This window comes from Lathyrus oleraceus, chromosome 5, assembly GCF_024323335.1.
Source record: "Lathyrus oleraceus cultivar Zhongwan6 chromosome 5, CAAS_Psat_ZW6_1.0, whole genome shotgun sequence".
In the NCBI taxonomy this organism is placed as follows: domain Eukaryota; kingdom Viridiplantae; phylum Streptophyta; class Magnoliopsida; order Fabales; family Fabaceae; genus Lathyrus; species Lathyrus oleraceus.
The window spans coordinates 252,771,800-252,795,546 of record NC_066583.1 but is presented as its reverse complement, the minus strand read 5'-3'; the positions used below and the strand labels follow the sequence as shown (position 1 = coordinate 252,795,546).

The 23,747-nt window shown below is 35.8% G+C and overlaps 1 protein-coding gene across 1 annotated transcript; it reads right to left on the bottom strand.

Moving 5' to 3' along the window:
• Positions 1-15,903: 15,903 nt before the first annotated feature.
• Positions 15,904-18,689, bottom strand: LOC127083593 (succinate dehydrogenase subunit 7B, mitochondrial). Its single transcript, XM_051023904.1, has 4 exons — positions 18,468-18,689; positions 18,289-18,357; positions 18,003-18,105; positions 15,904-16,292 (listed from the first exon to the last, which is right to left on the bottom strand). Exons 1-4 carry the CDS (start codon positions 18,522-18,524, stop codon positions 16,234-16,236), a joined length of 288 nt encoding a protein of 95 aa, XP_050879861.1. The 5' UTR covers positions 18,525-18,689; the 3' UTR covers positions 15,904-16,233.
• Between the last annotated feature and the right edge of the window lie 5,058 nt (positions 18,690-23,747).

Sequence of the window (23,747 nt, the reverse complement as noted above, 5' to 3'; positions counted from 1 at the left end):
CTTACTGCAGAGTGTAGCGCAACAATCCAGAATAACATGCCTCCCAAACTAAAAGACCCAGGTAGTTTTTCCATACCCTGCGTCATTGGAAAATTCGTCATAGACAAAGCTCTATGCGATCTAGGAGCCAGCATTAGTGTAATGCCCTTAACCATCTGTAAAAGGCTCAGTATGGGAGAATTAAGACCGACCAAGATGTTTGTTCAATTAGCTGACCGCTCAATCAAATATCATGTCGGTATACTAGAGAATGTCCCAGTACGTGTAGGACAATTTTACATTCCTACAGACTTCATAATCATGGACATCAAAGAAGATGCCAGTACACCTATCATACTAGGAAGGCCATTCTTGGCTACCGCCGGAGCCATAATAGACGTAAAGAGAGGTAAGCTGACATTCGAAGTTGGAGAGGAAAAGGTTGAATTCATCTTGACCCAATTCTTACAAGCGCCAGCTTTAGAGGATACCTGTTATCTACTCGATGTCATAGACGAGTGCGTGAGAGAGATGGAGATGCAAGAAACCACATACTCTGATATAATGAAAATCCAAATCCCTCCAATCTTTGAAGACGATAATTGGCATGAACCATACCAAAATGAAAGTCTAAGCGAATGCTTAGCACTTACACCCAACCACATGCCATGCCCAAAGAAACCTGACTTAGAATTAAAAGCACTACCAAAGAACCTAAGATACGAATTCCTAGACACTGAACTGAAAAGACCAGTAATAGTCAACGCTGACTTGGGACAGATGGAAACTATGAAATTACTAGATGTCCTAAGAAAATATCCAACTGCTTAGGATATAACATCGCCGATCTAAAAGGAATAAGTCCTTCTATCTGTATGCATCGCATTATAATGGAGGAAGATTGTAAAACCTCTAGAGAACACTAGAGAAGGATCAACCCAATCCTAAGTACGGTAGTCAAGGATGAAGTAAAGAAACTTCTAAATGCTTGAATCATATACCCGATCTCCGATAGTCAATGGGTTAGCCCCGTTCATGTAGTACCCAAGAAAGGGGGTGTTATAGTTGTTAAGAACGAGAAGGGCGAGTCTATAGCACAAAGAGTTGTGACTGGAAGTAGAATGTGCATTGACTATAGAAAACTAAAAAAAGCCACTCGGAAATATCATTTCCCTCTATCCTTCATTGATCAAATGCTTGAACTATTGGCTAAGCATTCTCACTTCTGTTATCTAGACGGTTATTCAGGATTCTTTCAAATCCCAATCCATCCTGACGACCAAGAAAAGACTACCTTCACGTGCCCTTATGGTACATTCGCCTACCGACGAATGCCATTTGGATTATGCAACGCTCCCGCAACATTTCAAAGATGCATGATGGAAATCTTCACCGATTTTATAGACGACATCATGGAAGTCTTTATGGACGATTTTTCTATTTGTGGGCAGAGTTTTGAAGGATGTCTATCAAACCTTGAAATGGTACTCGAAAGATGCGTAAAAGTAAACCTCGTTTTGAACTGGGAGAAATGTCATTTCATGGTTCAACAAGGAATCGTGTTAGGTCACGTGGTATCTGACAGAGGAATTGAAGTAGACAAAGCTAAGATCGAAATCATAGAGAACCTTCAACCTCCGAAAACCGTATGAGAATTACGAAGCTTTTTAGGACACGCCGGTTTCTACCGGCGTTTTATCAAAGATTTCTCGAAAATTACCAAGCCACTTACGGGCTTATTAATGAAAGACGCTGATTTCATCTTTGATGAAAAATGCTTAACAGCGTTCAACCAACTAAAAACATCTTTAATCACTGCACCCATAATGCAACCACCTGATTGGAGATTACCTTTTGAAATCATGTGTGATGCGAGTGATTACGCAGTAGGCGCAGTACTAGGACAAAGAAAGGATAAGAAGCTTCATGCTATTTACTATGCAAGTAGAACACTAGATCCAACCCAAATGAACTACGCCACCACTGAAAAAGAACTTTTAGTCGTCATGTTTGCTTTAGACAAATTCCGTTCCTACCTAGTAGGGGCGAAAATTATCATCTATACCGACCACGCTGCTATTAGATATCTGCTAAGTAAGAAGGATGCCAAACCAAGACTTTTAAGATGGATCCTGCTCTTACAAGAATTTGAGTTAGAGATAAAAGATAAGAAAGGTACTGAAAACATAGTAGCGGACCACTTATCACGAATCGAAGGGAATAAACCTGAATAAATCCCAATTAATGATGATTTCCCTTACGAACGAGTCATAGCCCAAATGGAAAGCGATATGTCTGAACTAACATTAAACGATACAGAAATAGAAGAATTCGTGGAAGAAATACATGCGAATGCAACGCTGCCATGGTATGCTGACTTTGTCAACTACCTAGCTGTAGGAATACTTCCACAGGACCTATCTTACCAACAAAAGAAGAAATTCTTCCATGACCTAAAATAATACTACTGGGATGAACCTCTACTCTTCAAAAGAGGTACCAACGGTATTTTCCGTCGATGTGTTCCTGAGGATGAAATAGATGATATAATCTCTCATTGCCATTCCGCTCCCTATGGAGGGCATGCAAGTACCTCAAAGACCTGTACTAAGATCTTGCAATCAGGCCTCTTTTGGCCCACTCTACGGAAAGATGCCCATAACGCGGTTATAAAATGCAACCGGTGCCAACGCACTGGCAACATCTCAAGACGCAATGAAATGCCACAAACAAGAATCTTAGTAGTAGAAGTCTTCGATGTATGGGGGATTGACTTCATGGGACCATTCCCAGCTTCTTTTGGTAATAAGTACATACTCGTTGTTGTCGACTATGTTTCAAAATGGATCGAGGCTGTAGCCTCTCCGACAAACGACACACGAGTAGTAATTAAGTTATTCAAGAACATCATCTTTCCTAGATTCGGTGTGCCAAAACTAGTAGTTAGTGACGGTGGCTCCCACTTCATATCGAATATCTTTGGAAAACTTCTTCTGAAGTATGGAGTCCGACACCGTGTAGCAACACCTTATCACCCACAAACTAGCGGGCAAGTCGAAGTCTCGAATCGAGAAATAAAACAAATTCTAGAGAAGACTATAGGAATATCCAGAAAAGACTGGTCATCTAAACTAAACGAAACATTGTGGGTTTATAGGACGGCTTACAAAACCCCAATAGGAACCACACCCTTTAAACTAGTCTATGGTAAATCATGTCATCTCCCTGTGGAATTAGAACACAAAGCATATTGGGAAATTAAGACCCTAAATATAAACTACACTTCCGCAGGAGAGAAACGAATTTTGGACATTCACGAATTGGAAGAGCTGAGACTGGACGCCTATGAGAATGCCAAGATATACAAAGAGCGAACCAAAAGATGGCATGACAAACACATTTCTAGGAAGGAGTTTAATGTCGGCGACATAGTGCTACTATTCAATTCAAGACTTAAACTTTTTCCAGGAAAACTTAAATCTAGGTGGTCCGGCCCTTTCGAGATCACCAAAGTCCTCAAAAGCGGTGCGATAGAAATAAAAGGTAGGAACAGTGAACCTTTTATAGTAAACGGGCAGCGATTAAAGCATTATCATAATATTGAAAATAGAGACTATTCGAACAGTCTCAGACTTATAGAGCTGCCCGCTCAACCCCAAACCTAGTACACCGCGACGCTACTGTCGAACTTACGACATTAAACAAAGTGCTTAGTGGGAGACAACCCACCCCTTTTCCTTTTTTTTGTTATCTTTGTTACAAACTATTTTCCTTCTTTGATTTTTTTTCTTTATCTTTTGCTCCCCTCTTCTTGATTCTTTGCAGTCATTCTTGTTGCTTCTGGTTACTAACTTAGACATATTGGATACTGATAAACAGGAAAATTACTAACTAGTTACTTACTTACTTTCATCATGCAACAAGTAGATACAGTTTTCAGAGGCAGAGTTCAGAGAAGGCGGTATGATTATCTAGCTCGGAAGGATATGTAATTATCAATTTATTATGATGGACCTACCATGGATAAGTTAGGTATCTGAGATAGCATCATATTTATGTTTAACCAGCTAGGGTGGGAGAATGCAGCTATTAAGAGACGGTTTGTCACTTACCATGAACTAACCTTAGAATTCCTTAGCTCCCTGGTTTACAACCCCGAGCATGGTTACGGACTTAACAAAGGGTTGATATCCTTTAGGCTGTTTAGCATGGACTTCACCTATAGCCGTCGAGACCTTGCTGACCTCCTAGGATTTCCTAGTGGCCCTTTCGTTTTTACTGCCCGCCAGGAGGAACTAATCGATGACATCGACCTAGATGACTTTTGGGGTAGCTTAACTAGAGATTCCAACCCTAACCCGAATGAGATGCACTCACAAATGATCCATAACCCTGTTATCTGCTACTTCCATAAAATACTGGCCCACACCCTGTTTGGTAAGGAAGAGAACAACACCATAGTGTCATGCGATGAACTTTTCATCTTGCTATGTGTCGATCAAGGTTGACATGTCAATATCGTGACATTCATGATGGAAAGATTTGTTCACATTGCTAAGAACAATCATACCCCAATAATAATATGTGGCCTAGTAACCATGATAGCAGACGCCATCGGACTTAGACGTCCACTTTACGAGCATGTACCATTTGGAAACATCCGACCCATGGATATCGAATTTTGCTTTGATCATAGAATCATAGGAAACCTTGGGCCGGATACTTTTGATTATTTAATCAATAACGAAGTGGTCCGACTATTTACCTTGCCTAACCATGAGAGAACGAGTGTTCACAACCGCAATAACTGGCTTTATGACTTAGATGAACACCTTATTGATCCACCTTCACCTCCCGAGACACCGCCTAAATATGAGTATATCAATGACCATATCCATGTGGAAGAATCTGACCCTGAAACACCTCCCAACTACTATAACATTGATGAACTGGTTCCTCCACCATATGCTGATAATCTTGCCATGTTTCTTACCCGACTGAATGATTTCCATGTTGACATCACAATTGTGAAAGAAGAGATAAAGATCATGCGCTTTGATATCTTAGGCCTTATGGATATAGCCGTCGAGCAGTTTCATCACCTGAACCAGGTTGTAGCTGCATTGGGACAAAATCGTGGCTAATACTACTGACCACTGATTTCTCCTATTCGCACTAAGCAATGAGGACACTGCTTTGTTTTGTGTGGGGAGGGAGCACATTTATTTTATTACCTTTGTTCATTTATTTTATTACTTTTGTTTAATGCTCTGTTATCGTTACTATTATTTTTTTTCTTCTATCTTACATTTAACTTCAATCTATTAATTCAATTGCTACTCATTTATTTATGCTTCTATATTTATTTATCTATTCATTTATGCTTTTAAATTCAATTGCTTAGTTATCATATTATATTGTTATCATATGCTACTGAAATTAAAACTGCTGCAACCTTTGATGAGAAAATTGAAAATCAGCGTGTGACGACCGTCACATATAGTGTGACGCCCATCTCACAGACGTGACGACCGTCACGGATCTACCACGATCGTCACACGGCATGCAAATGACCGTTACAAGCACCTGACCGTTGCAGACGACCGTTACGCACCCGTTGCGCGTGACGACCGTCACACCCCTGTGACGACCGTCACGAAATCTAGAGATCTCGCCTATAAATGTAGGCGCTCTTCCTCTATTCTTCCTCATCAGTCACCACACTCATACCATTCTGCTCTCCATTATTCAATTCTTTACCTTTTTTTTTCAAGCGTGTAACTCACAATATTCCATCTCACCCACCAACACCAAAAGTTTCATAAATCGTATCAATGGTCCGTCAAGACAGAGCTACTCCCGACCTCTCAACCGCCGTATTCAGAAATGGAGAAGCCGGTGAACACCAAAGAGACAATTACCTCAAGTTCTACCAACGCTCAGTCCAAGCCACGAGGTATGTTGATATTGAATGCCTGACAGAGTTAGGACTTTTGGAGGGCGTGGAGTGGATGCTAACAAACTCCAGCTTGACGCAACTGTGTACCACACCGCAACCAACCTACGAAGCGCTGACCCTGGAATTTCTGAGCTCCTACTCCTATATTACACCACCTGGCGCAAGTCAGTATCTCACCGGAGTCGCCACATTTAGAATGTTCAGAACCGAGTATTCCCTAAATCAAACTCAGATAGCGAGAATGCTTGGTTTCCGACATGGATAAGGAATTCACTATTGTATCCCTGACGGATGGTCAGAGATAGCATTTCAAGTTTGGCACAACCTCACCAACATGAACGCCATGAGCTGGGATACGCTTAACACAACATATATTCACAACCCAGCCATTAGATATTTCCACCGAGTCCTGGGACACACAGTTTTTGGAAGAGTCAGCAATCATAAGGTAAACTCCAAGGAACTTTTCCTTCTTCACTGTGTGTTTGCCCCAATTACGTTCAATGTCACTCATTTCCTACTAGCCAACATCCAGGCTGTGTGCATGAGAGGTGGCCAGGCGTTTTGTTTTGGGGGAATCATCACCTCCATAGCATTAGGCTTGAATATAAGAGATAGGCTAGCCAACTTGCCAGCTTTGCCAGCCGAATTCCTCGACATCGACTACTGCCGTGCTTCACACCCGATCAAAACGAGAGACGGCGGGAAGTACCATCCTGTTGTCAGAAACAAGATAGTTCGAAGCATCATCATGCCCAACAGGAACCGCACATATCCGAAAGATATGGCGAATTGGATTTTTGATCTAGATTCCCCCGAGGCAAATGAAGGAAATCCTGGTAATGGAGCAGATGAAGTTGAGGAGGAGCTTGACCGAGGCATGCCTCAACCACCTCAAGAGCACCCTGCAGAGACATCTTCCCGAGGACAGCGAAGAAGCGGGCAAAGACCCGCCTCCATGGAAAACATCTACGTCGAGATGCTGCGACACAACCAAAGAATGGAAGAACGCCAGACGGAAATGATGCAAGCGATCCAGCAAATACAGTGGGATCAGCACGATTATGCAAACTGGCATGATCAGGGGATGGCGGAGCTTTCTGACCAGATGAGTGCCCTGACATATTGCGTAGATGCCATCCAGGAGTACACTCAGCATGTAGGGTTGGATCCTACCCAGCGAGGAAGAGGTGAGCGCGCAAGAGCAAGAGCCAGAGCACGCGGAAGCCAGCAGCGTAACGACGAGTAGTGACATTATTTTCCTTCTTTTTATTCTGTATACTGTCGCATTGAGGACAATGCATTGATTAAATATGGGAGGAAATCCCTATCACTCCTCTACTTGTTTCTATTGTTAGTATTTTCAGCTAATACAAAAAATTTTGTTTGTCCTTATCGATCATTTATACACATTTTGGCATAACAAAAAAAAATTTCCTCCTTAAGATTAAATACATACCCTACGAGTATATAGGTTGTCTTGCAGAGGTTTTGTTAGGAAAACTGAGAAAGATCTAACAAGATTGATACCGTTCCGACACCCTAGATCCCTCACTTCTACGAGATCAGTTTGAATAACCATTATACCGACACCTTAAGTCTCCATTCTAGATTAACCCCTAGTAGTTTATACTAGCAGTCAGCACCGTCTCAAGCGCAAACCACATGGAGAGCCGATGAATATAAGTGTTTGATTCCTATAAATTAAGAATTTCCTTCATACTGTTACTATCAAGAGATTGATAAACGAACCATACAAAAGGTTGCAAAGATATACAAAAAGAAAGAACAGAAACCCCAGTTGGTTGGTCCAGAGGTACCTGGTACTGGACTCGGTAGGGCGAACTACGGCTCGATCCCCCACAACCTTCAAAAAGGGGATATAAAAAGGGGTACCGCACTAGTGTACCAGACCCACGTGCTAAGAAAAGGATCAAAGTCACTAATCGGCTACTTCACTAAGTGCGTGCGGAGGCAAAGGGCTTAATGTGATTGCGCTAGAATGAAACTGGATGAAATAGGAATGAGAGACACTAGGTTGAGCTATAATAGCATGATTCGAACTGGCTTGTGCAAAGGAGAGATCTACGCTAAAGCTTAATGCTCGTGTCGTCACAGTACCTTTAGTGTTTTGCTCGAATATCAGACATCTTAACAATCCACCTGACAACCACGTACGAATGGGTAATGTATTCGCGTTTAACTTTGTTTTCAAATTATATTTGCTTGAGGACAAGCAAAGGTTCAAGTTTATGGGAGTTTGATAACGCGAAAATGCATCAGATATTTGCCTTGATTTACACTCAAAGATCATACCATTTTAATTAATATTCCGATTATTCCGCAAGTATTCGAGTTGTTTTTGCATGTATTTAAATCTCCAAGCATTAATGAGCAAAATATAGAAAAGGAAGAAAAAGAAGAAGAAACAGATGAGAAAGCACAGGAAAAAGCAGAAAACCAAAATGCAGAAATTGTTGATGTGACGACCGTCACAAGCTTCATGACGACCGTCACGACCCAGCCTGTGACGACCGTCACAGGCCCATGACGAGCGTCACACGGCCAGATTTTACGCTTTGAAACAGTCAGCCAGAGGCACCCAAACGTGCCTAAATTCTCTCCAACAGCAAGACTCCCCCGTGGATTCCTCATTCAACCAGTCTTCCTTAAATTTCTCAACCGCCAAGACCTATGAAGGCACTATATAAAGGACCAAAGTTGGAAAAAATTAGAAAGCTACACTTACGCTCTGCAATTGATTTTTTTACAGCATTCTAGCTTTTTAGTTATTTTCTTTTCAGCAATTTTGTTTCCGTTGCCTCAGTTCATTTTCCATTCTTTTTAGAATTTCCTTTTTCCCTTTTCCTTTTCGTTTTCCAGTTAGCCATAGTAGTAGTTTTCTACACCGGGGAACTACTACACTTTATTTAATTTAGTAAGCAATTGTATTGAAGAAGCAGAATCCTACCGACTTGTGGAGGACTGCTCAAGTACTCCAAGATTCGCCATACTCTATTACTTCAATTGCCAGGTTTTTATTAAACTATTATTATTATTGCCCAATTATTATTATAATCATGTTTGCCGCAATGTTGATTTGTTTATGCTCCGTGTTTGCTTTATTTAACATGTCCGGCTAAATTACCGGTATCGGTATGTAACAATTTAATTAGATGGGATTTAATAATAACCGGTGAAAATTCTTTTTCTCAAACAATCTTTTAGGCTAAAGTTTTTAATTTAAATTTAATTAACTTTATCACAAAAGCGTGAGAAGCTATTTAATACGATTTTGCCACGAGAGTGGGAAATTAACTAAGGTGAGAACCAACAATCGCGAGAGCGTGAGGCTCGAGCTGGATAGTAAAAATTAGGCATTGAGTTTAAAAACAACGAGAGCACTTTAAAAGCAATTAGAACTTATTTATTTTCAAAAAGTAATTTTAACTTCAAATGGGACAATGAGAGCGTACATTCTGACTTAAAGTTATAGGCCGAACAACAATCACGAGAGTGTGAGATAAAGCTTTTTAAATAAATATTTTCTACTGAGAGATATTTGGCATTTAAACTATTCACCGGTGACTTATCGAATCCCTGACAATTAATGCGTTGCATACTGATTCCTTCCATCAATTCTTTCTTAAAACTAAATTTCCCTTAGATTTACTATTCTGCACCCGAACTTCTACTAATCATTCCCTTAGCTAAACATAGTGACGTTAGTAACACTAGTTTGACCATAGGTTCCTGTGGGATCGATATCTTTTAAAACTAAAGCGATTGGACTGTGCACTTGCCGTCAAGTACCCGATAGACTATATTTTATATATAGTCACGACAAGCATCAAGTTTTCAACTGGCTATCCTCCAAACCGAATCGAGATTTTATATCAAGCTAACCACAAACCGAACTGAGCTATTATACTAGGCTGAACTCTAACCAAGATGAAGTCTCCAAGATTTTACATTGGTTTGATATTGAACTGAACTGATATTTTACACTATGCTAATATCGAACCTTCTGAGCTTTTACACTAGGCTGAACTCAGGAACTTTTATGGATATTTTCACCGGTTGATCTTCATGAATCAAACAGAGAACTTCCATGAAATCTCCCAAAAAAACAAGCAGGGTTTTTACGGCTTAGCTCCTAACCAAACAATAAAATAATTATTTACTCAAGAGATAATGCACTCTTGATAAATTAAAATTAATCCCCATTTTACTCAGAACAAATATATTATCTTTAGGCACAAGAACACTCTTAAAGGCACTAAGGAAAAATTATAGAAGTATTTCATCACCATCTAACCGATTAGGCCAATGATATAATCGATTAGACAGTTCAAAAAGTTGTCATAATCAATCGGACAATCCTTTGACAACTAGGTATACCTAAAAGAGATTTAATGGTGATTTTATGAAAATAAAGATAGGTGTCTCTTGGTTTTTATGTGTGTGTGTGTGTGTGTGTGTGTGTGTGTGTGTGTGTGCGTGTGTGTGTGTATGTGTGTGTATGTGTGTGTGATTTTTACCATAGTTATTCTAAGAATTTCCTTGTGCCTTTACAATACACAGTTCGTTCAACCTGACATGACTATACTAGCTTACTTTGAAGCTTTAGGTATTGACATTATTATCTTTGACTTTAACATCTTCCAAAGACCTTGACTTGATACAACTTGAGATATCTTCAATGTATTTACCATCACTTAACAGTTGATATTTATATATTATAGGCATTGCACGAGTCTTGAACATTATTTTATGACACTGATTTCTTTCTACATATATCAGTAAAATTTGCATTATGATGGACTTTAAAGCTTTGGCTTGATGAGGCTTAGTGTCTTCAAGTTTATTGTCATCGTTGGAGACCTTGTATAATTTTATTTTGGTTACCACCGACTTTTTCATACATTATTGTTAATAATTTTGTTATCATCAAAACATTATGATGGTTAGGGATCAATTATTTATCAGTTTTATACCTGCAAAGACATAGATCCACGGAGTTGAATCCCTTGTTCCTATGGAGGGAGCGGGCGCAAAATTGATGATCTGATCATTTCCAGCATCATCATCAGAAAAAAGAGCATTGAAGGAAGATCCATCAAGAGAAGATTCCCTATTAAGAGAATCACAATAATTATGGGTTGGCAAAAGGCCTAGTATGGGTAAGATCTAAATATTAAGCCCAACAATTCAAAACTCAAATAAAATTATATGTCATATATAATTGACACACATGAGACTTAAGGTACACTTTATGATCTCATGATTTCACTTCACTCATCTTGTACTCTCTAACTGACTTGGACGTCGTAGTGATAACCTTATAAGTCCACTCTTGTGTTATCGTATTAGATCTCTCTCTCTCTCTCTCTCTCTCTCTCTATATATATATATATATATATATATATATATATATATATATATATATATATATATATATATATATATATGTGTGTGTGTGTGTGTGTGTGTGTGTACGTGTGTGTGTGTGTGTGTGTATGTGTGTGTGTGTGTGTGTGTGTGTGCATGTGCGTTGAGGACTCAGGGAACTCACAACTATAAAGAGGAACTATTTGATCAGACCTACTATACTCACCAGGCATCAGCCGTCTCTGCCTTTGGTGATGTTGGGCATGGAGAAGTCTTCATATCATACCATATTTTCCAAGAAAATAGGTGATTCAAAAGGGGGTGTCAAGACTCTTACCATTAAGCGAGATTGTTATCTAGAGGAGCTTTAGTAAGTTTCTACCTCCTTTCTTGAAATGGAAGCTTCATGGAAACCGTTAGATGCCCTAGTACACTGGTTGATAATATGAAGTCCCTCGCGCAAGAAGTGACGAATAAAGTAAGGCTTTTAATTCTACTCATACAACACTCTCTACTATCGAGGCCACCCTTAGTGAGGAAAATTAGGAACTGGGTCCTTCCCGTAAGAGGGTAGATGAGCTTGAGGGATCTTTGAAAAATACTCAACAAGGTTAAAAGAAGCTTGAAAACAGTCATAGGGAAATGTCTCATAAGAATCTTGCATTACTTAAGGAGTATTTGAAGTTGGTGGAGAACTTTTTCCCTATCGTGCACGAGTCATTTGAAAATTCCTTGCAACAGGTGGAACATTTTTATCCTCGGTGCATATTAAGCAAGCAGATTAGTCCTAATCAATCGTTGATGGATGTAAAGTCAACCTCCCTTGGGGATTAGCTAGATGCATAATCCATTTACTTTTTATTTCCAGGTGGCTCCTACTCAGTGTGCCTTGATGTGCATGTAAGTTGCATGGTTCATGTATGACAACGTATATATTCAATTTCATTTTTTGCTATTATTTTTACCTATTATGGTGTTTATGCATGACCATGAGTCTGTTTACCTCAGAGATAGCTATGTTTCTCGAGGTTAAACTCAGATTTTTATTGGAAGTCTCTAAGGTCATGTCTAGCTAAGGGTCGATACCTCTTTCCTTCCCCCGTGTGAAGACTAGGTTTGAGGTTGACGTGATGGGATTCACTGCGGTCTTTGGAGTGGCTAGCTATCCAGAGAGAGGTGAGCCCATTTATTGCCTCTTTGTGGTTTGTTTCCTTTACATGCGCTTTTGCACTATGGAGTTTTTATTGATTTGGTTGTACGATTTAATCATTTAAGACAGCACCCTTAGAGCTTTAGTTATACTTGTAAAATGTTTGTAACACCCTAGACTTGGGGTTATTCATTATGATCACAAAGAAAAAGAGTTTAGCAAAAAGAAAATGTTTATTAATTACTCAAGGAAATGTCGTTACATTACATAAGTAGTGTGTATGTTGTGCATAAATTAAAGGAGAAATTTAACCAAGTGGGTCAACCACTGCTTATTGCATTCCAGACGACTAACATAAGTAGTTGTGACCGGCTTTAAGCTTTACATGGAATCATCTCCTGAAAACTTTGAATTAGCATTATTTTTAGCATACCTGTTGCGATCTACATGTTGGGTGAAATATGAGTGTAGAACGGTCCAGAAGGGAGGTTAAATAGAACATTCCCCCAAAACCAGTTTCAAAAATTCCTTTCTAAAACCCGAGTTTTTATAAAAATGATTTGCATTGGAGTTTACAAAATTTGCAATTGAAGTGGTTTCACGATTTACACTTATACTCAGAAAATAATATGTAAGATAGATGAATAAAGTTAAAGAATCAATATGACAATTAATCTAATTCTGATTCACAAGAGATGTGTAATTCGAATTTATTTAATTGTTTAAGAATTATACGAATAAAGTTTACACATATAAACTCCAAGAAGATTCTTTAGAGACTTAGTCTAGCACAAACCAAATTTACACAGAAATCTTTATATGGTAATAAAACCTAGTAGGATGCAATTTCTAGAAAAATGATAAAGCCTAAACATGTAAATCTATGCGGAAAGTTAAATGAGACAGGGAAAGAGAGATTGTGCACCAGATTTAGCCTGGTTCAGTGCATTTATCCTCGGTAGCGCTTAATTAGTTCTCCAATGGTAAACCATTGAAAACTCGTTAGTCTTCCACTATGACAATTGTTTACAACGTTTGTTTAATACAATCAGATGATTCACGATAATGCTGAAATTTAAAATAAGTAGCTTCAATCCTAATCCTCTCTTTTGATTAATATACTGATGATGTTGATCCCTAAAAGATCTTCACTCGATCTTGATATTTCACCTTCCAAAGAATTCTGCCTTGAGCATCTGTCTGCAGGGACCATGACTCGGCCTTACCAGTCTCTTGTTCGAGCCTTTGATATATCTGAACTAGAAACTCTAACTTCGACTGTAGCAACCTTTACTCAATTCTACCAAAGATTTCTTGGAGAAAAGAAAACCTTCTTTCTCCTAGCTGGATTGTCAAACCCAACTATACAACCACTACTTGATTTGTCAATCTAAAAAACTCAAGACTTCATATATGTTAGCTCCTAAATCCTTCTCTTAACAAACCTCACACTCCAAGAGTTGAGAAGCTAAACCAAACAAAAATGGTGAATGTTGGTGGTTGAAGATGAATAATTGCATATGCAATCTCACAACAAACTCCAAAGGCCCAAGAAAATAATGTGCGCAAACGTTTTTCTTTAAGTTTATTTGAGAAAAGGTGTTTTGTGTGAATGAGAAAACTCAAAGTTTTTTCAAAAGGTGTGAAAATGTGTAATGAATGAAATATTTTGTGTAGAGAGAGAAAGAATTATGGTTATATATGTGCTTGAGATTATGCAAAAAATTAAAAGGAAAAAAATAACCTTAAGATTCAAGTCAGGAACAAAAATAATAATTCGAGTAGAATGAGATAATGATTCAGATAATGGACAGGTAGTTGCTAAAAGATATGTTTTAACATATGGAGTTGATTATACTGATGTTTTTTCCCTGTGACTAAACTTTCATCTATTTGTATTATTATATCTCTTACCGCCAAGCACCAATGGCTTTTGTTTTAATTAGATGTGAAGAATGCTTTCTTGCATAGTTATTTATAAGAGAAGGTGTATATGGAGCAACCGCCTGGTTTGTTGCTTAGGGGGACAGACAAGTGTGTCTTTTAAAAAAAATCAATGTATGGCTTGAAACAATCACTTAGGTCTTGATTTGGGAGATTTAGTGAAATAGATCTAATTGATAATTCACATTCTGCACATATTTAGGGGTATAAGTGGATTAGAAAAAACCAATTAAATCAATAATTCAAATCAAACAAAAAAATGATTGTTTTTTTATTTGGTTCAAAAATCAAATCAAATCAATGTGGTTTGGTTCAATTCTCAATTTTAGTTTTTAAGAATCATCAAGCCGATGAAGCGACTAATGACTATAAACACCTACTTAATCTTTTATTTAGTCCTATATTAAGTCTAAAATTTGTATCGGTTCAATTCTTATCCATCTTTGTTTACACTTCCTTCGTTTCAATACTTACTCTCACCAAACTACTATTATGGTTGTCTGCCGCCACTATTTCTCTCACCACATACATTCTTATAGATTATTGTTGTCTTATTCATGTTCAAGTTCTCTTTAATTTTTATATTTTTTTTTTAACATTTTTTTATTTATTCTTATTCAACGAATTTCCATCTAGTCTTGTTACAAAATAGTATTTATATGTGTTTAAAGTGTAAAACATGTTGATTTGTGTGTTAAGCTTCCAACTCTCTTCCCAACCTTCTCATGCCAAGTGTCAACTTTTATATTCGATAATGAACTTATTTCATAATAAAATGAAAATCATATCAATATTTTGTATGGATTAATAACTTGTAAATTATTTGAAAAGAAGAGTATGAAATATATTATATAAAATATATTATTTGAAAAAATAATAACATAAAATACGCTTAAAAAATAATATCAGAGAATATACAGATAAATATAATGTCTGAAAAAAAGGATTGCAAACTAATCAATCAAACCAAACCAAACCGAGGATCTAATTTTAAAGAACACTAAAAACCAAACCAAAACCAAAACCAAACCAATGAAAATCTTGTCAATTAAGACAATTTTTTAACCAAAAACCAATACAAACCAAACCAATTACACTCCTACACAGATCAAGAACTTAAAACCCATAATTTGCACTTCATAATTCGAGTCAAGAAATACGATTAGAATCACACAACTAGAACAAAAATCCAAAAATTGATTGTCAAAAATTATTCAAATCAAGCTTTCTAATGATTCAAATCAAAAACCTTCAAGATTTGAATCAAGCCTGTGTGTGCTATTCACACTAATAGAGCCACATAACGAAGTCATATTTAATCGATTTTAAAAAACAGTAAACTTGATACCGTAAAAAAACCCAGTAAATATATGTATAGAGACTAAATGTGTAACAAGGGCTATTGTTCATTTACTAACCATTCTCATGAAGAATAGCCAGACTAATGGAAATCTAGCTCCCAAACATGAAAAATTCGAGATAAAAGAAACTGGCAAAAGATCTTTGCTCAGCAGTAAGTTACTATATGATCACCAGATTCATAGAACATTTAAGTGAAAGCTTGACTACAGAATCACAATAAATAACACACTCCACAACTACTCTCTCGACTATGATCCGGCAATCAATATTATCAGAACGCGCACATCTTGAGTGGTGAAAAAACTACTCATGCACAAGCAATATTAGGGTTCTAGTGCTTTCAGTTTATTTTAACATGGCTATCATAACATCCAAATTGTTGCCATAAAAAAACAATGTAAAAAAAACTGACATCCAAATGTTCATCTCATTCTGCACTTTCAGAACACTACTGTTTGCGAGCCTCTTCTCTCGTAGAAGCCTTGACATATATTTCATAACAGCATCCTGAAACATCACAAAATATCAGTCAATGTTGAAAAGTGAAACAGTAGAAGTATGGCACAATAAGTCACAGGAAGTAAAATCAAATCTGAATTAACCCATTTTATCATATTTAAGCCAGAGTCTAGCATTAACTAGAAAAACAGAGGCAGTTCCTAGTCAAAGCACAATTGGCAATATACAACCGGATAGGAACTAAAATGTGTGATATTAGACCAACACAAAAAGGTATCAACTATTACTTCATAAAAGTGACATTACACAAAAAGGTATTAACTATTACTTCATAAAAGTGACGACACATATGGATCAAATTAATTACACCATAAGGTCAATCAAGAACGCTGTTTCAATGTTATTAGTAACATCTATTACTGACTATGTTGTAGACAATGTCAAAGACGGGGAAATGTGTCCATCAATGTGTAGTAACTGAGAATTCAACTTTAAGCAAAACCTTTCCTTACAAAAGTAAGAAACATTTGAAACATATTAACTGGCAGTAAATACAAGGTTATTTTGTCAACAATGTAGTGATTATTATAGGAATAGACTCATTTATTCAATTCAAACACTTGGAGAACCCTCCCTTAACAGCTAACTTTTAAGGGGGGACAACTAAACTACTAAAATGCTCCACCGAACATCTCATACGTGGGACTTGGAGACCCCATAATATCCAAGTCCCTATTATAGCTATGCTTGGGAACGCCGATATCTCGGTGACTGCACTCTACATTGATTACTCTGCCTTTCCAGTCAGCCTCTCTGAAAGTAGCCCTTCCCGAACCACCGGGAACCAGCTCTCATACCAACTGATAAGTATCCAAGCACTTGGAAACCTTTACTTAAAAGCTAGCTATCAGGGAGGAAGAACTACGTCACTTAAATACTCGACTTGGAACCTCATACTACTCGATGAGGAACTACTGGGTACCTCCTACTCGACTGGGTACCCCAATTGTAGAACTTCAAAACCAACGAGATGTACAGTTAAGAATTTCAACAATTATGGAAGTGATTATATTGGTGACTAATGAAGCTGCTAAAATATGAGGAAATTATTGATGTAAAAAGGAACCATATAACTGGTAAGAAAAATGACCAATTGATTCAATCATAAACTGGCTGTGATAATATCATGTATCAAGAATGCACCCTCGGGATTAAAGAGAATCACATCCCCCGCAATGCATTATTTTTAGAAAAATATCCAAATAGTGTAATTTTAATAATCTATGAGATTCGGTAACCCCAATTATTTTTGAAGTAATCTTGTATTAATAATTAAACTACAGAAGCATACTGGATTTCCAAATTCCTAAGGATTTTGCTAATGTCAAACATCTTATTTGGCCATCAAATGCCATACACCATTAATAACCTTGGCCCATTCAAATGTTTTAGCTTCAGATTTCAGACTCCTTTAGAAAACTTTAATGACAAACCAAAGCCATGGTTTCATCACTTCACATCAAAATCATCTAATTTTCTGTCACCTATGTAGCACCGACACCTCTGAAAAAGATGTGTCAGTGTTCGTGTCCGTGTGGAACACTTGCACCGACACTTGTGATTAAGTTTAATTTATCCAAATTTTCAAATTATTACTGGTGTCACCGTGTCAGTGTCGGGGTCGTGTTCGAGGTATCCGTGCTACAAATCCCTAAACCCGCATTTATTTTATCAAAAGAAGGATTGAAGATAGCATACCTGCAACAACAACAATAGTTAAAACATCCCCAATTTTCCGGAGCTTTTTTACACTCTGCTTATATGATTTGAATGGCTTGAGAGCTGAATCTTCTGCCAAGAGCTGCAGCAAATAAAAGAAATCACAAAAATGATGCCTACTAAGTGATATACATAAAAAAATCAACAAATTATTTGGGTTAATATAAGGTTAAATCGAAGTAATTTATAATGAAATCCGTAACCTAGAAGCCCTAAATCGAGAGAAAATTAGGTAAAAACAAAAAATGGAAAAGTAGAAGCTTACAGCTTTTTCACGAGTCCCGGGTTCAACATGGAACTGACGGCGCGAGAGGGAAACGGGATCTTCGATTTTCTGCTTTCGATTTAAGACAATAATGAATCAGAGATGAAAAAACAAAATTCCAAGTTATTATGAAATGGAAATGATTAGGATTCGATGTGTAATTTGAATAGAATGAATACCTGAGATGTGGATCGAAAATGAGAAGCTAGGGTTGATTTGTTCAACAAGAATGCCATGGTTTGTTGATGTGAAAATGATGTTGCTCAAGTTCAGAACAGAGCGCTTTGGGAAGAAAGATACACGTGCGTAGCATGCGAATTTTGGTTTATCACACTTTTTCTCCTTTATACTTTTTTTTTCATTTTTTTTTCAGTCTTGGTAGAAAAATAAGTTTCCTATAAAATATAATTCTTGACAAAAAGATAAGAATTGTTTAACTAATGTACTAATAATTTCAATATACGTTTATATTTTTAATTATTTATTTTAGAAAACAAATAGATGAAAAAGATGAATAATTTTATTAATAATAAAAAAATTATAAATTATTTTGGTTTGTCTAAAAAATATCAAGGAAAAATAATATATATATATATATATATATATATATATATATATATATATATATATATATATATATATATATATATATATATATATATATATATATATATATATATATATATATTAGCTCTTAAGAAAAAGAATACACACTAACAATGTAAAATATTTTTACATTGTCAAGCAATAAAATACGTGAATTCTTTCAAATCACACTTTTAATTTTAAAATACTGATATAATATGGTTGAATTTTATAATTATATTGGACGATGGTGTAAAACTATTTTATATTAACAGCGAACCACCTTTAACCTCTTAACTCTTTTACTTTTTTATCAATAGAAAAAAATTAAGTTCTTGAAAATTGAGTTTTCATATAACCGATTAAATAGATATTAATTAAAGAATAGAGATAAACAGAAAACACTCTTAATTTCCGAAAGGACGAGACTCATAATTTAGCAAGTCAATCAACATTAGTATTCTTTTCTCGTAAGTGTGAACAAGGACAAGTTATCACTCTTTATGAATAAGGATTAGTAGAAGGCACACCCTTTTGGATAAATCTCATAAGCTTTTGAGAGATAGACTCGCAAACCACATTTCTAAAACCATGATTCCAAACAATATCAAGACCATGAGAAATGGTTTAAGGGTTGATATTAATATTAGAGGTGAAACCACAACTTCCTGCAAAATATATGATCCAACCTCCATAAGAGTTTCTCAAAAGACCACCAAATTCGGATGGCCCTGAATTACTAATAGAACTACCATTTACATTGACTTTTATCACATTCTCTAGGGGTGAGTGTTAAGACATAGGTCTAGGGGTTTGTGAAAGAGTAACTATTTGGCTAAAAATATTTCCGAGAGAGCGACTGTTGTCCTTGATGGATTCTTCGTTACGAGATTTCCAAATCACCCAACAACGAATGAGAAATAAAGGGTTGTGATTGACGATCACATTAATTTTCATCTCTCTCTCTCTCTCTCTCTCTCTCTCTCTCTCTCTCTCTCTCTCTCTCTCTCTCTCTCTCTCTCTCTCTCTCTCTCTCTCTCTCTCTCTCTCTCTCTCTCTCTCTCTCTCTCTCTCTCTCTCTCTCTCTCTCTCTCTCTCTCTCTCTCTCTCTCTCTCTCTCTCTCTCTCTCTCTCTCTCTCTCTCTCTCTCTCTCTCTCTCTCTCTCTCTCTCTCTCTCTCTCTCTCTATATATATATATATATATATATATATATATATATATATATATATATATATATATATATATATATATATATATATATATATATATATATATATATATATATATATATATATATATATATATATATATATATATATATATATATATATATATATATATATATATATATATATATATATATATCACCCTCATTAAAATAAATGTGAGATGGAAAACTGAAACTATTCTAAACTTGTATGGCCTTAGAGCAATCTTTAAGAGTGTGTAAGATGGTTTCATTAGTTGTACTGTATATATAACAAGCGACATTTATTGACATGTGATGATTGATCTATGTATAGTTGATAGGTAACTTCATATGCATGATGATCCAAACAAAATGACAAATATTTTCAGGTTTCAAATCCAATACCAAGTTATTGTCTGTATATGAGGTGGATTGGACACCAAAGTTAACCAAGAATAAGTTAGTTTGGAAGGATACGTATCTGATACGGAAGGTTCCCAAATAAAAATATCATATGAGTCATAATTAGTAAATACATTAGTCATCTCCATTTTTATGTCCTGAGGAAGATTGATGTAGATGTTGCCAAAATTCTAAGTACCATATATGGAGATATCCATGATATATATGTGTGTATCTTATTCATCCAGATAAGGAATTATGTCACATTGGGAGTCTTTTATCATACAATATAGAAATGTCTCATCTCCCTACTCTAGTGATAAAACCCGGCCTGAGAGCCTCAACTGCTTTAGTAATAGAACGACATGTGTACTATGCTATATGGTAATTATTCGCCTCTAGGATTCAGGCTACATAATTATATCTAGCTGATAATAACTGAACCCATAACCTGTCAAGATTGTGAAGAAACTCTTAAACATGTTAACCCAACATGGAAGCATTAATAGATCGAGCTCTCGTGATGCCAATACCAACTCTAGTAGAAGGTCTAACTTTCCCAAACTTTGGTTTAACTTAGTGACTAGATTTTCCTCATAAACTAACTATCTTATACAATAATCAATCTTACTACAAATGCCTTATGGAAGCAACAAATTATGCACGGTATAAATAGGAATAAAACTATGCATAGACTTGGCAAAATTCACCCTCCCAACCCTACTAAGAAGCCTACCTTTCCATCTAGCTAAACAGGAATTAATTTTATCTATGATAAACAAGAAATTCGCATTTGTGACCCTACCAGAAAGCAAAGGAAATCCAAGATATTTACCATTATTAAAGGTATGCTAAAAGTTAATCATGCCATCAAATTTCATTACCATTGTCCGAGATAAATTCTTAGAGGGGAGGAATTTAGATTTATGGACATTAATCTCCATACAAGAGGCTCTGTAAAAAGCTTCGAGCACCTCATTAACTAGTCTAACTTTAGAAGTTTTGGCTTTTGTAAATAGTAGATAATCTGCAAGTATACGGCTAAATCTACTAGTATAAAAAGTATCAAATACAAAGAGACCAACGATCAAGTACTATTTTCTATCGTTTCTACGTGTATCTAAGGCTTCATGTAAAACTAGTTCGTTTGCGTGAAAAACACAAAATATTGTACTTCTTTAATATTAAAAAAGATATCAAGAGTATGACTTTTATCTCCTAACTTTACTCATCTGAATTATCATATTAATCGTAACAAGAATTCTTTTTTTTTTTAGAAAATACTAAAATAAATGGTAATGCCCACTTTTGTTGACGTGTCACCAGACCTTAAAACTCATAAAACATCTAGTTTTACAGCATGAATTTTAATTTAAAAAATATTTTTATAAAGCAAAAGTAGTAGCTCAATCAATTTTGATCCGCTTCGCAAGTCTTAGAATCTATCGTTTGAATTTCTAAGTCAGATACCATTTTCACCCTTTCAGCGCGTAAACGGTATCTCTATGCTTCTACTTTCATAGCAAACATGTTTCTTTTTTAAAACAAAAATCACAAAACAATTACATCATTCTATTACAATTAGTATTCAACTAATTCATATGAGGTCCATCGGTATAACGGTTCTCATGTCTCAGACTCTATGCAAAATCTACTCAGACATAATTAACAGTAAAACTGCATATCATGCATTATGAATAACACTAAAATGGGACCTAAAATAAAACAAAAGATTCTTAAATTAAGCATTCTCCAAAGAAGAATTTGGATCCAAGAGTATAATATCAACAATATAAAATGCAGCAGATTAAATTATGTGAAAATGAAAACTTCCATAAACTTGAAAACAGAATTTTAAAGTAATTTTAGTACAAAATAAAGCTTGGATCACTTTCTAATCAGTTATAATACAAATATATAGCTATGTTCACCCTCCAACAGCAATTGAAACCTCCATAAATCATGCAGAACCACAAAGAAACATGTTGGAAATTGTTGCAATGTGAGCAGGTTTGTACGTCATGACAAGCGTTATCCCTGATGACAGTCTGTCTATCATGAAAAGAAAATCATGGATTCTTCTTCGCTTAATTCATGTTTCCTCTAAGGGACCATGCCAAACATTATGGTCGATAACCACTCGCCCATCATGGAAGTTGATTTCTTGCTTTTCTTTGCTTCTTCTTATGTTTTCTTCCTCAGTCAATGCCAATTGCCGTATACCTGAAATACAATGAAATTATCCCAATTTTATGGTAGAATGCAGATAAAACACACAGACAATAAGGAAAATTAACTAAATAAAAACTGTAAAAATACTTGTGATCAAACTCCCCCGCATTAAAATTGTTGTTTGTCCTCAAGCAACTTAGCTTGTCTAGGAAAAATTTGTACGCAGCAACACAACAGATAGAAAAAGGCTTATGAAAATATTATCGTTGATACTCATATGTGAATTCAAGTTTGAATCAGATAAAGGTTATTTCCCTAGGTAGTTGATGGTTGCAATAATCAACATTAAAAGTAAGTATTTATTTATCGAATTCACATGGGGTTGATGCGATATTAATGTCTAGGGGTGAGCATCGGTTCGGGTTCGAACCCAAAACCCCAATTCGGCCCAACCCTCAGTGTGACATATAATTACCCAATTTCGACCAATTTAACCATCGATTTTTTCAGTTCGGGTTGAAATAGGTTCGGGTAACTAAATCGGTTTATTTCAGATTTCATTTATTGTTGGGCCAATATAGAATCCAGCCCAAATAATAAATTCAATTTTTTTTTTTTACTTTTTTAAATCATTATTAGCAAATTAGTAATTAAGTCACTCAAATTGCATGCCCAATTAGAATCTAATATAAAAACTTATTTTAATTTTAAAAATGGAAAAATTAACTATTTTATTATATAAAAAATAACTATTAATTATTTGGATTAAAAAAAGTACTAACTATTTGAAAAAAAAGGCTAATTTGAGATTACAAATTCATAAATAAAATAACATGACAAGCCATATTGTTTCAAATTCTATAATATTATTACAACTTATAAGAACTTTAAAATATGGATCCAATCATATCGTGAGATATAGTGTGTTTTGTCCATACTTCCTCTAACCTAGTCCATATTTCCTCCAACTCATTTATGTAAGCAATACCTTTCATAAAAAATTTAAACAAGTGATAGTAGTTAATAAAAGAGATATCAATAATGAATCAAATTCAAAAGTTAAATAAAATGTGAATGGTAAGAATAATAACAATTCAATTAATTATTTT